Below are 13,996 nucleotides of genomic sequence, written 5' to 3'. Positions count from 1 at the left end.
CTTATGCAATTTAAAATGAAAATGCTATGCACCTTGTTAAATTAAAAAGAGAAGGATTTTTAGAATTAATTAAACTATGAAAATAAAAATGCATGTAATAACTAGACTAATAAAACAAGTAAGCAAATTTGCTTGGACGAATCTCCCTCTTTTTGCAATGATAGTAGTTAAACAAGATAAAACAATAAGAACCAGATTGATAAATTGAAATCTATGACCCTTGACTTCATATGAGCGCGACGTAAACCTAAATATCCATTTAATATTTAGAGGTTGCTCTTTTAATAACAAACTTCAATTTAGACTCACTTGAAATAACAAAGTTAAGTATATGGTTGCCTAGTATTCCCCAACTTCATTAGTTAAACATTAAAAACGACTCATGTTGGTTCATCCGATCATAAGGTGAATGTCTTCTTTTTATAACCAAACAAACCCCAATGACTTTTCTTATGTCACTAAGTTTCTTCCTTTAGTAGAATAGGAAGATAACACCCAACTTAGCATAAAGTACTGTATATATATAATGTATAAAGTCGAAGTGCTGAACCTTACTAGTTGTTCTTGTTACATGTAGCAAATTTTAAATGTCATGATTGTAATGAACTAATGATCTTAAAGATAGAAGATTAGCAACAAAACCCCAGATATAAGAAAATGTTATAATTAGTAAGTAAGACAAGATCTGGTTTTTAAAAAATGTATTTTTGCGGTTTTTAAGTGAAAATAACTTCTTGTGTATATTGTTTCGGTAAAATCTAAAAATAGGTAATGTTAACACGTGATTAAGACTTTCAAAAGAAATAAGACTCTCTTAAAACGGTGTGTTATGGTGGGTCAAATATGAGTCCCAAAACAGCCCATTGAAGTGTTTTGCTAAATTTTCGGTTGAGTTTAAAATGCCTAAATCTATTGTATACGTATGTAATCATAAACATACTTATATCTATGTTGATAAAGAGTGCAAATAACAATATTGTCATTTTCTGATCGGGTCTTACCGTGTCAAGACAACAAACCCCTAAAAATAAGAAAAAGTTATAATTAGTAAGTAAGAGCAGATCTGGTCTTAAAGAAATACAATTTTTGCGGTTTTGAAGTGGCTATAACTTCTTGTGTATATTGTTTCGGTAAAATCTTAAAATAGGTAATGTTAACAAGTGATTAAGCCTTTCAAAATAAATAAGACTCACTTAAAACTGATGTGTTTTGATGGGTCAAATATGAGTCTCATAGCAGCCCATTGGAGTTGTTTGCTAATTTCCAATTGAGTTTGAAATGTTGGAATCTATTGTATATGTATGTAATCATAAACATACTTATGTTTATGTTGATAAATAGTACAAATAAAAAAATTGTCATTTTCCGATCGGGTCTTACCGTGTAAAGGTAACAAACCCACAAAAATAAGAAAAAGTTATAATTTGTAAGTAACACTAGATCTAGTCATAAAGAAATGTTTTTTTTTACGGTTTGAAGTGTCTATAACTTATTACATATGTTGTTTCAAAAAAATCTAAAAGTAGGTAATGTTAGCATGTAATTAGACACTTCAAAAGAAATAAGACTCACTTAAAACGGGTTTGTTTTGTTAGGTCAAATATGAGTCCCAAAGAATCCCGTTAGAGTTTTTTAGTAAATTTCCAAATGAGTATTAAATCCATTGTATCCGTATGTAATCATAAACATACTTATGTCTGTGTTAATAAAGAGTGCAAATAACAATATTGTCATTTTTGGATATGGTCTTACCGTATAAGGCAACAAACCCACAAAAATAAGAAAAAGTTATAATTAGTAAGTAAGACCAGATCCGATCTTAAAGATTTGCAATTTTTGTGACTTTCAAGTGGCTATAACTTCTTGATTATATTGTTTCGGTAAAATCTAAAAATAGGTAATGTTACCACGTGATTAGGCCTTTCAACAGAAATAAAACTCACTTAAAACGCGTGTGTTTAAGTGGGTCAAATATGATTCCCAAAGCAGCCCGTTATAGCTTATTGCTATATTTCCAAATGAGTTTAAAAGGCCGGAATCTATTGTATACGTATATAATCATAAATATAGTTATGTCTATGTTGATAAAGAGTACAAATAACATAAATGTCAATTTTCGTTCGGCTTTTACCGTGTAAAAGCAACACACCTACAAAAATAAAAAAAAAGTTATAATTAGTAAGTAAGACCAGATCTGGTCTTAAAGATTTACATTTTTTGCGGTTTTGAAATGGCAATAACTTCTTGTGTATCTTGTTTGGGTAAAATCTAGAAATAAGTAATGTTAGCATGTGACCGGGCCTTTCAAAAGAAATAAAACTTACTTAAAACGGGTGTGTTTTGGTGGGTCAAATATGAGTCCCAAATCAGCCCGTTTGGAGTTTTTTGCTAGATTTTCAATTGAGTTTAGAAGGCAGGAATCTATTGTATACGTATGTAATCATAAACATACTTATGTCTATGTTGATAAAGAGTACAAATAACAAAATTGTCATTTTTCAATCGTGTTTTACCGTGTAAAGGTGACAAGCCCACAAAAATAATAAAAAATTATAATTAGTAAGTAAGACCAGATCTGGTCTTAAAAACTTGTATTTTTTGCGGTTTTCAAGTGGCTATAACTTCTTGTGTATAATGTTCCTGTAAAATTTAAAAATAGGTAATGTTAGCATGTGATAAGGCCTTTCAAAAGAAATAATACTCACTTAAAACGGGTGTATTTCGGTGAGTCAAATATGAGTCCCAAATCAGCCAGTTGGAACTTTTTGCTAGATTTCAAATTGAGTTTAAAAGGCCGGAATCTATTGTATACGTATGTAATTATAAACATACTTATGCATATGTTGATAAAGAGTACAAATAACAAAATTGACATGTTTTGATCGAGTCTTACCGTGTAAAGGCAACAAACACACAAAAATAAGAAAAAGTTATAATTAGTATGTAAGACCAGATTTGGTCTTAAAGATTTGCATTATTTGCGGTTTTGAAGTGGCTATAACTTCTTGTGTATATTGTTTTGGTAAAATCAAAAAATAGGTAATGTTAGCATGTGATTAGGCCTTTTAAAAGAAATAAGACTCATTTAAAACTAGTGTGTTTCGGTGGGTGAAATATGACTCCCAAATCAGCTTGTTGGAGCTTTTTGCTTTATTTCCCAATGAATTTAAAAGGCCTGAATCTATTGTATACGTATGTACTAATAAACATACTTATGTTTATGTTGATAAAAAGTACAAATAACAAAATTGTCATTTTTCGAGCGGGTATTACTTTGTAAAGGTAAAAAACCCACAAAAATAAGAAAAAAGTTATAATTAGTAAGTAAGAACAGATCTGGTCTTAAAGATTTGTATTTTTTGCGGTTTTGAAGTGGCTATAACTTGTTGTGTATATTGTTTCGGTAAAATCTAAAAATAGATAATGTTTTCATGTGATTAAGTCTTTCAAAAGAAATAAGACTCATTTAAAACGGGTGTGATTCGGTGGGTCAAATATGAGTCCCAAAGCAGCCCGTTGGAACTTTTTGCTACATTTCCAAATGAGTTTAAAAGGTCAGAATCTATTGTATACGTAAGTAATCATAAAAATACTCATGTCTATGTTGATAAAAAGCACAAATAACATAATTGTCAATTTTTGATCGGGTCTTACGGTGTAAGGAGATAAACCCACAAAAATAAAGAGAAGTTATAATTAATAAGTAAGACCAGATCTTGTCTTAAAGATTTTCTAAATAACTCAATAAGCACGTAAATCACCGATAGACCTACAAAAGTAACTAAATTTACCATCAACAAACATAAATTGCATAAGTAACGGATATTAGCCTATAAAAAAACGCTAAATATGTATAATTTGGCTAATCTCAATATAATATACTTCGATATATGATACTTACAATTACAACGCGCAAGTAGTAATAGTGTAATGCATGATTACATATACCTTTGATCTGTTAAACTCTATGATTTTTAAGTAGTCATTATGTCGAATTGATACAAACAATTTATTTCCAAACATTTTGAGAAGTAATCAATTTTTGAGTTATTTCATCCTTTATTCTATACGAAGCTTTGAATATGACAACAGAACATCGAGAACGTATAATAAAAATCAGCAAAGCTAGACTTAGAGATTATGGATAATGCATTGTTGTAATTTTGTAATTTACAAGTCTTCTTTTTAGTTTCCTACGGTGAAGCTAGGGAACACTTGTAAAGCAATAAAGTTGTACTAGTATTATTATTTTTTAATATGTAAAAAAGGCTGCGTTGCGTGGATAAAACTATAAAAGGTTTTTGTTATTAATTAGTTGTGAAATATATGAGATATGTGTTGGTGGAAATGTAACAGTGAGTATGTGTATTATGGGAGGACCAATTCATGTAAATGGAATTACTTTTAAGCACCAATAATTGCTGAAGCAATCAAACTCCAACCACTTCTTCATTCAAGTAAAAAAGGTGGTAATTAAACCCCATATATCAACTTTAAAAACAAACATGTGTCCCTCAATTTCACCTGGTTTTACACTTTCGCCTAACACGTTACCGATACTTTTGGCTTTTAATTTCCCACACTCAACAACTGCTTTTCAATTTATATCCCTAGTTTCTGAAATTATTTTCATTATAATATGACGATAAACTTATTTTCATTATCATATAGTAATGATATGTTGTCATGACTTGTCATGTTTGAGATTCCATTGCAAGATGCATTATATCTCTTGAGCCGTAAAATATACTTAGTAAGACCTTGCCAAGAAGTAGGATCGATTTTGTTGGTACTTATTATTAATATCTAGGGAAATTAAGTATTAAAAGGCCAATATGAGTATCGTGTTATTGCACCATCAATTTGTACAAAATTTTATAAATATGAAATTTTGCATATATACAAGTAAGAAAAATTTATCTAATAAAGGAATCGACATTCCTTCTGCTCTTTGTCCTTTATGTACAAGTGGGGTGGAATCTACAACTCATCTTTTACTAATACAACTCATCTTTTACTAAGCTGTAGAGTGACGATTAAGTTATGGGATTTAATTTCTACTTGGTTGAATCTCCCTATTGTGGTGCTAGGAAATTTGGGGATATTTTTAAATCCATTGATGATATGCATATTAAAATCTCCAAGAAACGGTGTATCGAGGCCATCAAATTTTTTTATGCTTTGGGCAGTTTGGAAACATCGTAATGAACAAGTTTTCGTTCCGGGTTCTCAAAGAATGGACGTCATGTTTGACTTCATTGTCTCTCAATCCTTTTTGTGGGTCACGAGTAGGTGTCGTAAAATTTGCGTGTCGCGGACGAGTGGTTGCAAAACCCTCTTCTTTTCTTATAGTCGTATATATGGACTTGTTGTTCTTTAGGTCGTTTTCCTTGGGGTTAATACGGGTTTGCATCAGAAACATTGTACTTGTATTTATTCCTTTTCTTTTGTATTGACTTCTATTTTTTTTGGTAGAAGTCTTTTTTATTAATATATTGCCATTTAAAAAGAAAAAAGAAAAATTTAAGTAATTTAATATATAGTTTTCAAAACCGTAAAATACGGTGTGCGCTCATTTGTCATAGAGAAAGTTAAGATGCTATAAAAAAAAAGGGACCATATAGACATTATAGCAAACTAGAAAAACAGGGAGAAAAAAGAAAACGCATATAGAATCAAAATGCCACCGTGGCACCGGTGTCAAGAATCCGACCGGCCAATCAAACGTTGTAAATTTCACATCCACGTTCACAAAATTAAAGCATTCAAGGTGGCTCTCAAAACATTGTGACTACACAAAAATTAGATTCTTCGTAAAAGAGAAATGATAATAGTATCATTATTTTTGATTAATTTATCATAGTGTACAAATTTTATAGCGTACAGTATAAGCCGATAATGCTTATATGTGGTGGACTTATCATTACTTGTTATACGGATATCATTTTCCTTTATAAAAGTTTCAAATTACTGTTGGAACCAAATATGAAATAGTATCATAAACATACACTTTAAACAAACTTACAAAGCCTGCAAAGTACTATAAGACGACGTGGGCTACTATGCACCTTTAAATTTGACTAAATTGCTTTTTACTCAAGAAAAGTCTTTCGATTACGAGATGGAGCTTAGGAGTTATGGAGTCGCTGACGGATTTATATGAGCGATCAAAAATACACGGAAATGTGTATTACGAGTATATCGTTATGTTAGCATTAATTAATGTATGAATTACCCCGTTAGGAACTAGCTTGACTTTGTATAGTGAGCTAGACAACCAAGTTTACATTAAACTTCCGCTTAATTAAAATGACACATCGAACGAACCAATTAAACTTACACAAAACTAGGCAACTGGAAGTGGAAGGTGGAAAGTACTCATAGTATTTCTCCTATCTCTACTACATTATAAAAACATTTGTTTCTTTCAAATTTTTTCAACTTTTAACTACTCATTTTCGTCTCTCTCCTTAAATCTCAACCACTTATTTTTTTTCTCTTCTCCATAAATCATTTTGTTCCTCCAATTCATTCAAAATCTTTTATCTCAAAAACCGTAAATTGATAAATTATAGAAGTTGTATGAGTGTTCTTAAAATTTCATGCTCTTTCATTAGAAAGGGCATTCGATATACATTCGACGAATTTTTAAATCCGATGTCGGAGTCTGTACGGCTAAGACATTGACTATCACACTCTATGACCTATCACCCCCACCATCTCACCGCCACAACGCGCAGGTACTTTGTCTCATCATTAATAATAAGAGCATGGCATTCTTAGATCATTCAAGGCAAGGTCTCGTAAAATCTGTAAAAATGGCTAGGACATTTTTTTTTTTTACTTTGAACAATCAGATTTCATTAAGATGTAAAAATTACATTGTACAACTTAGACTAGCAAACAACTAGAGCCGAATATTACACATAACTTTTACTACAATGGTGTATTACATGATTATATGCCACTAATACTCTAATTACATCATTGAAAATTGCAAGTTTTTGCCCTGTTATTTATCCACAAATAAGACATATTGCCGCTACATTAGGTTGCTTTCCCTTGAAGGTAAGTTCATTTCTTGCAAGCCAAATACACCAAATTGTTGTCATTATCACCCCCTCCAGCCATTTTCTTTTCTTTTTGTTGTTGCTAGTCGACTTCACCAGGGCCATTACCTTACTTATAGAGTCAATATTAGAGAGAGGGAATCTACACCATTGCTTAATAATCTGCCATATTGTTATCGCGAAATCACATCTGATAGCCATATTTACAATGACACAAAAAGATATATGGTGGTTCAATGATGTTCTTGTCAATCTATATTTTTTAGTAATTATACACTTTGATTAAGCTTTTTGTGAGAAAATCATAAAATTTTTTTGATCTTAAGGCTATATTTTTTCCTAAACATTCAGTCTAAGATATACGACATCTGAGAACTCTCAGCGTATGATGGTGAATCCTTGCACATACTCAATACAAGGAAATGTTGACCATAAGCAGTTACAAGTATTCAGAGGAAAAAAACCTCCAAGACTTGCTATTTATGAAAATCGAATTAAAGATTTTGGATAAAACTGGTAATGCTTCTAACCAGTTAGGCTTGTTATTATTGGCTTTTAGGCTACTACTAGGCTTATTCGCATTGATTGTTATATATGTTGTTTAGTTCACTTAGCCTTGTACAAATGTCATGTAAAATTTATATCATTGGAAAATTATCTATGATCATTATGACATTACTTTAGGTTTTTGCTAAATAAACTCTTAAAGACGGTAGTTTAGATGCATTAAATAGTTATATATTTATCATAAAATTCAAGATGTGACGTTTTTAATATAAAAGATATAAATTTTTTATGCACTATTTATCATTTTCCAAAAATTAATAATATTCATAACATAACATTTAAACAAATTGAAGTATTACAACTAAACAAATCTAGAGAGAGATTCTAGTACAGATTTGATTCCAAATCCTAAAATATGTGACAGTCTCAAAAAAAAATCTTGATATTACCAAATCTTTTTGAAAAGGACCGTAGGAATTTGGTATTAATTGTACAATGTTTAACTATGATGTACTTGCACGTGCATATACTGCATCAAAATATTAGTATGATTTTTTAAGGTTTTGCTAAATAAATCCTTAAGGGCTTTTGTTAAGTTGTATCAAATAATTGTATAATTACCATAAAAATCAGGAGTGGACATTTGATATGAAAAGGTACACCCTTTTTATGCATTTTCCTTTTTTAAAATGTAAAACTAGTTATCGATAGGGATTATATATGTAAGCTACTTTATATACTCGTAAATCACAATGCAACAGTAAAATAACAAGCATCAAAATACATAGACGTTTCAAAGTATTTATTTATCTATTAATTTCTGTCATAAACCTTACAACTTAAATACATACAGAGTACAGTAGTATATATTTTGATACTTGACTCAAACAAAGCGCAGTCATCGATGAATTATCAGAGAAGCTTCGAAACAAATACACTGGCTGCAATTTACATATCAAACACAGCACAAGACATATAGTGCATAATTACCCCCTGATAAGTTCAAGATTTACAACTTCCCCCCAAAGAGTTTAGTTTTGTCGTCTCAACTCGTTATAAAACTTCATTATAAACTTCTCAGCAGCCTCATCAACATAACTATCCTCCTCACTGTTACTTAATGGAAACGGGGAATCAGTTACCCTTAACTGCCTAACCATCGGGCTCTTTCCGTTTCCAAACCCTGGTAACATCGGAGAAGCGGTCGCGCTTGTTAGCATCTCTAACGCTTTTATAACCGCAACATCAATGTATATCTCATCATGGCCTTTCTCGACTGTTGGTTTCTTTGAGGTTTTTTTGTATTGGTGTTTTTTATGGCTTGAAAATAGAGAAAGTGGATACGCGGGGCTATTACTACAACTGAACTCGTAGTCTTCCTCGATATGTGGAGGTCGGAAAGTGAAGTTTTGTGAGTCGTGTGACCGTCGGTTGAAGGCGAAAGATGCCCAGTTATGGTGATGATGGAACATGAGGTTTTGCAAGGCTTTTCCCGCAACCTTGCCACGTTTCATCATCATGTTGACATCGAGTAACAATTTTTTCTTGCAAATGTTTTTTCTTAAAATGAAAAGCATCAGACGTACCAAATTCCATACTCTCTTTGCAACTAGTGGTAAGTTTTGTTCCATTTTTGTAATTTGTATACTGTTAAGAGAGATCAAGATATTATTATATATGTATCGAAAAATATGTTGGTTTTTTTTCTTCTTGTTGTGAGGAGAGGACGAATGGAGGAGTATTTAAAGGCAGAAATTATAGGGTGCACTTTAACTTTAAATAAGTGATATACTCCTTGTACCACTAGCTTATTTCTTGTTTAACTTTCCATTCCACTCAATTTAAATAAAATAACTATATATGGAGCAGATATTAAAAAAAAACCAAATAACATAAAGTCTAGCTTTTAAAATATATGATTAATAAGATATTTTATAGTTATTAACATCTCCTAATTAACAAACATGTAATTAACATCCAATTTTACGTGTGTACATATATATATACCTGTCTAATTAAGGCCATACGATATTTATCATATATATTTAATTGGATGCTGTGGTGAAGTCTGTCACTTGGATATATATTGTTTGCAAGCATCGAAAAGAAATACCTAAAAATCAATAAAGCCACAAACCGATCTGTTTAACTCCTTTTGATGATATCAAGCTTCTCTAATTAGACGGATCACAGCGTACGATAAATGTTAAGACAGATCACAGCGTACGATAGACAATAACAAAGTAACTAATTAGATAAAATTCGGATCTTAAAAGCAAAATATGAGGCCGAGATGGTATTTTCCATAAAAGCTCTGCATTTGGAAATGGCCACACCATGCTCAAAAGATCGATTTGTGCCACGACTTCAGTATATACTTATCATATACTCCAATCCTAAAGATACTCTATAGGCGGCCGGTTATACTGATGTAATCGCTAATGGAAGGGTACGTTTGTTTATGGGTAATATTCAATTACATTTTCCATCTAATTAATTAATTGAAAGTCTAACTAATTACTATCATAATGTCATGTCAGTATCAATATAGTCAATACTACTTTCTTCAGCAGCCTTGTAGTCTAGCCATGTTAATCTCCAAGTAAACTCGATGTGAAAGTATTTTTATAATTTAATTATAGCTATTCCTTCTAAGTATACGACCCATCCGGGCTTAAATTAAGGTTTTAATTATTAGTTTTTCGCATATAGGCATAGTTATTTTGTTAATTAATCTAATCTATATAAAAAACCTTCACATGTAAGAGGCGATTTGGACGTAATCGATGTAGACAACCAAGGGAAAACCATCCAGGAGTAAAAAGCAGGAATGTACTTTCAATTTCATATATCAATATTTTTTACAAAACATTATTAAGGAAACTTAACCGACCAACTTTTTGCTTTCAAATCAAAGTTATCCTAATTTACATGTATGTACTCTACTTATAGAAAGCAAGAGGTAATTACAAAAATCTTATCGATGATTGTTATAAGTTATACGATTTATTCTTAAAAGTCAACAACTTTGGTCAAAAAGTCAATGTTTTTAACCAAAAATGTTGACCATTTCCAAAGTTAAGGACATACTGTAAATTATTAAATATAAGAATAAAATATGTGATTTTTTAATAAAACACAAGGCCGATTTTTGTAATCAACTAAAAAAACAATTAAAGATCGAGAACCAAAACTCTTCGGGTTAAATTAAGTTAGATGGAATATGTGATTAATTCATATCCTATCGTTTTAAAACGAACAAGAAAGTCGAATAGTTTTGACAATAAGAGCATAACAGACGAGTCATATATATCAAAAAGTTTTTCTACGATACCACACCACACAACACCGGTAAAAGTTACACTTAAAATTGGACCATGACACCTTATTATACCCGTGAAATACCTAGTAATTAAGTATATAAACAAAAAGCTAGCCACCTCGTCCCTTGATTTCTATCAGGTTTGTTGCCACTATGCATCCCGAATTACGATGGGTTTGTAATGGTCCACGCGACCAGGCCGGCAGCACCGTGTAAGAACGATCATGTGTGCTCTAACTTTACTAACTATGGGTCTGTGACCATATGTTATTTGGTCTGAAATGGTTACTTTGTTAAAAAGCAAAGAATTAAATTTTAAGAATAAGCCTTCTAATCGATCGATCACAAAAGTAATATATGGATGTATTTTATACAGTAACTTTTAATAGATTTAGATTAACTATATTTAGAAAGTTTAGAGTTAGTTAAATACGTCGAAATCTGGAGTGCTATACATACATGTATATATGTGTACTCTTGTCATTTGGTAACGATAAATTAACCAAAAATCTCCATTACTTTGCGAAACATAATCTTGGTACGTGGTGTTTTATGAAAGGGCCGGAAAGCAATCACTTACCTTTTTACTCTGTGGTTATTGCTTTAGTTTAGCTATACATAATTAATTAATTAATACAAAAAATCCACAAGCACTACCAATTAAAATGATTTGTTTTCTTAGGACTAACCTTAAATTAACGATCTAGAATGTCGCCCACTTATTAATTATTATTATCGACCAAAAGTTATATAGTTGAGAAAGCTGTCAGTAAATGATCATATTGAGCTAAGTACATATTTTTGGTTAATTGTAAGGACTTCGAATTACATTCCAAGCTAGCTAGCCTCTATATATGCCTTTTTACATGACTTCAACATCAACGACAAATGTTATTGGATGATTGAACTTGAATATTTTACGTATATACTCGTAGAACAGAAGATTATAACTCAATTATTGAAGAAATATATATATCCAATGTATGACCCACTTTCACCTAAAAATATGTATCGAACCCGGCCATATATAGTTTAGGCTTCTCCATAGATCAAACTCTCTAGTGCCAAAACCGTAAGGTTGCTGAACGTACATAACCACTCATCATATTTGTATACGTTTATGCATAGAATCAGGGGCGTTGTTAACAAAATTGAACCCGTTAGTTCCTTGATATCTGATGCCCAATCAAAGTACAAAACCTTATACGTTGAGTTCCACGATCACTGCAGTGGTTCTCAGCCTAAGCTCATGAGACACTGGTCAAATCTTTGATACATACAGCTCGATGGGCTAAAATTGACCAAGAATCCCCTGTGTCTTAACACATGTGCGAAACAACTGACTGATTGTAATCCTAAATTGTCAGATTTTCATGGTCACGAACTTGTAGTGCAATTGAAACTATTTGTAAACAGTAATTGCTTAAATTGAAACATTTGGGCCGATAAGCTTGTTATGCAATTTAATTACTCGGCAGGTTTTGGTTGACTACTGTAGTAGTTAGCAAAAACTGCATAATTTCAGTACAAGTGTCTATAGTATTCTATGAACCTGTTTTATATATAAAGCTCCATTTTTGTTGAGAATGAGAATAAAACTTAAAATTGCCATCAAATTGTTCACTTATTTGTATACTATATATTACATTTACATTAACTATGTATTCGTAGATTCGAGTAGCTGCTTAATTGGACTGTACACCCCTACAATCGAATTCGAATACAAACAACTTCTACAAGCTCCATATATCTGAAATTCACTTGTAATTAATCGAAGACTCCTCGAATAATTGTCGCTGTTTGTATAAGGGATTACATACAATAATTATAAACCACAACCGAAATAACACAATTCATTATCGTGATCAACGACCAAACAATGATGATGAAGCATTATTAGTTATTGCTGTTCTGTCGCCTTAGGTTGTTGTAAAACCGGTTTATAAACTTCTCGGCTGCCTCATCCACCACGTGGCTATCCTCCGGCTGATTGCTGCTCGATGGAAACGGGGAGTCGGTCACCCTCAGTTGCCTAACCATAGTCTTCCCAAACCCTGAAGGTGTCTCACTTTGAATCATCTTCATGGCCTTCAACATCGCCGCGTTCACATCCCGAATGTCAACATCCTCCTCCTCCTCTTCATGTTTCTTAATAGTAGTACTACTAGGACTATTGGTGCAGCTGAACTCGTTTTCGTAGTCGTCGTCGTCGTCACGTTGGTCCACGTTGGAGTACTGATCATCATGTAGCGAGGAGGGGCCCTTGTGGTGGTGGTGCGACTTAAGGTTATGTAAGGCCTTATTACCGGCGACTTTGCCACGCTTGACCATCATGTTGAGGTCAAGTAATAACTTCCTCTTGGATATGCCTTTGCGTAACATGAAGTACGCCACCCGCACCATGCTCCACACTTTTTTCGCTAACATTGGCTGGTTTTGCTCCATATATATTTTTTGTTCTTTCTTTCAATTCTAAGTGGCTTTATATATATGAAGGTTTCTTAATTGTACGTACGTTTTCTTGATGAGCTAGCTAGAGAGTATAATGAAATGCGAGATCGATCGAGATATATTAATTGTTGATGAAATTGGAAGGTGGGGGAAAGAAGGGGTATTTAAAGGGGTTTTGTAAAAGACACGAGCATATATATACATGTAAGATTCGTTGTGCTTTGATGTTAAGTTAAGGTGACTTGGCGCTGGTGTTGGCTCGTTTCTTATTTTATTCTAGTACAGTAGTTGTTTTAGTATTTAATTATTATTATTATTATATGCTTTATTATGCACTGCTTTTGTTATCTTTTTTCTTGTCTCAGATTTTTGTTTGGATGAATTAGCAATTATTGATGGCAGGGTTTGGATTGGATAAGATTATGGTCATGTGATCCATAATAGATTCATGCTTACCTTGATTCATGTAAGGCAAACAATCCCCCTTTTTTTTTTTATATGCTTGTAACGTATAAATATAATCTTGTACCTTAATAAAAGAACAAAAGGCGTACAGCCGAAATTGGCAAATCAACAAGTGTTCCGGCCAATACAAACACGTCATGTGGCTATGAAAGATTTTATCAAAAATTTGCCAATGTTTGTC

General features: G+C 32.1%; 2 protein-coding genes across 2 annotated transcripts; both read right to left on the bottom strand.

Annotated features, from left to right (window-relative positions):
• Positions 1-8,608: 8,608 nt before the first annotated feature.
• Positions 8,609-9,208, bottom strand: LOC122588355. Its single transcript, XM_043760462.1, has one exon. The coding sequence runs from the start codon at positions 9,206-9,208 to the stop codon at positions 8,609-8,611; it is 600 nt and encodes a 199-aa protein (XP_043616397.1).
• Positions 9,209-12,546: 3,338 nt separating this feature from the next.
• LOC122589762 lies at positions 12,547-13,500 on the bottom strand. Its single transcript, XM_043762087.1, has one exon. It carries the CDS (start codon positions 13,342-13,344, stop codon positions 12,796-12,798), a length of 549 nt encoding a protein of 182 aa, XP_043618022.1. The 5' UTR covers positions 13,345-13,500; the 3' UTR covers positions 12,547-12,795.
• Between the last annotated feature and the right edge of the window lie 496 nt (positions 13,501-13,996).

Source organism: Erigeron canadensis, chromosome 2 (genome assembly GCF_010389155.1).
Source record: "Erigeron canadensis isolate Cc75 chromosome 2, C_canadensis_v1, whole genome shotgun sequence".
NCBI lineage: Eukaryota > Viridiplantae > Streptophyta > Magnoliopsida > Asterales > Asteraceae > Erigeron > Erigeron canadensis.
The sequence above is the reverse complement of the archived record's forward strand: the minus strand, read 5'-3'. Positions and strand labels throughout refer to the sequence as shown.

Bases quoted from the DNA above. Each gene is read 5' to 3' on its own strand.
- LOC122588355 (XM_043760462.1), bottom strand. From the start codon at position 9,208: ATGGAACAAAACTTACCACTAGTTGCAAAGAGAGTATGGAATTTGGTA.
- LOC122589762 (XM_043762087.1), bottom strand. From the start codon at position 13,344: ATGGAGCAAAACCAGCCAATGTTAGCGAAAAAAGTGTGGAGCATGGTG.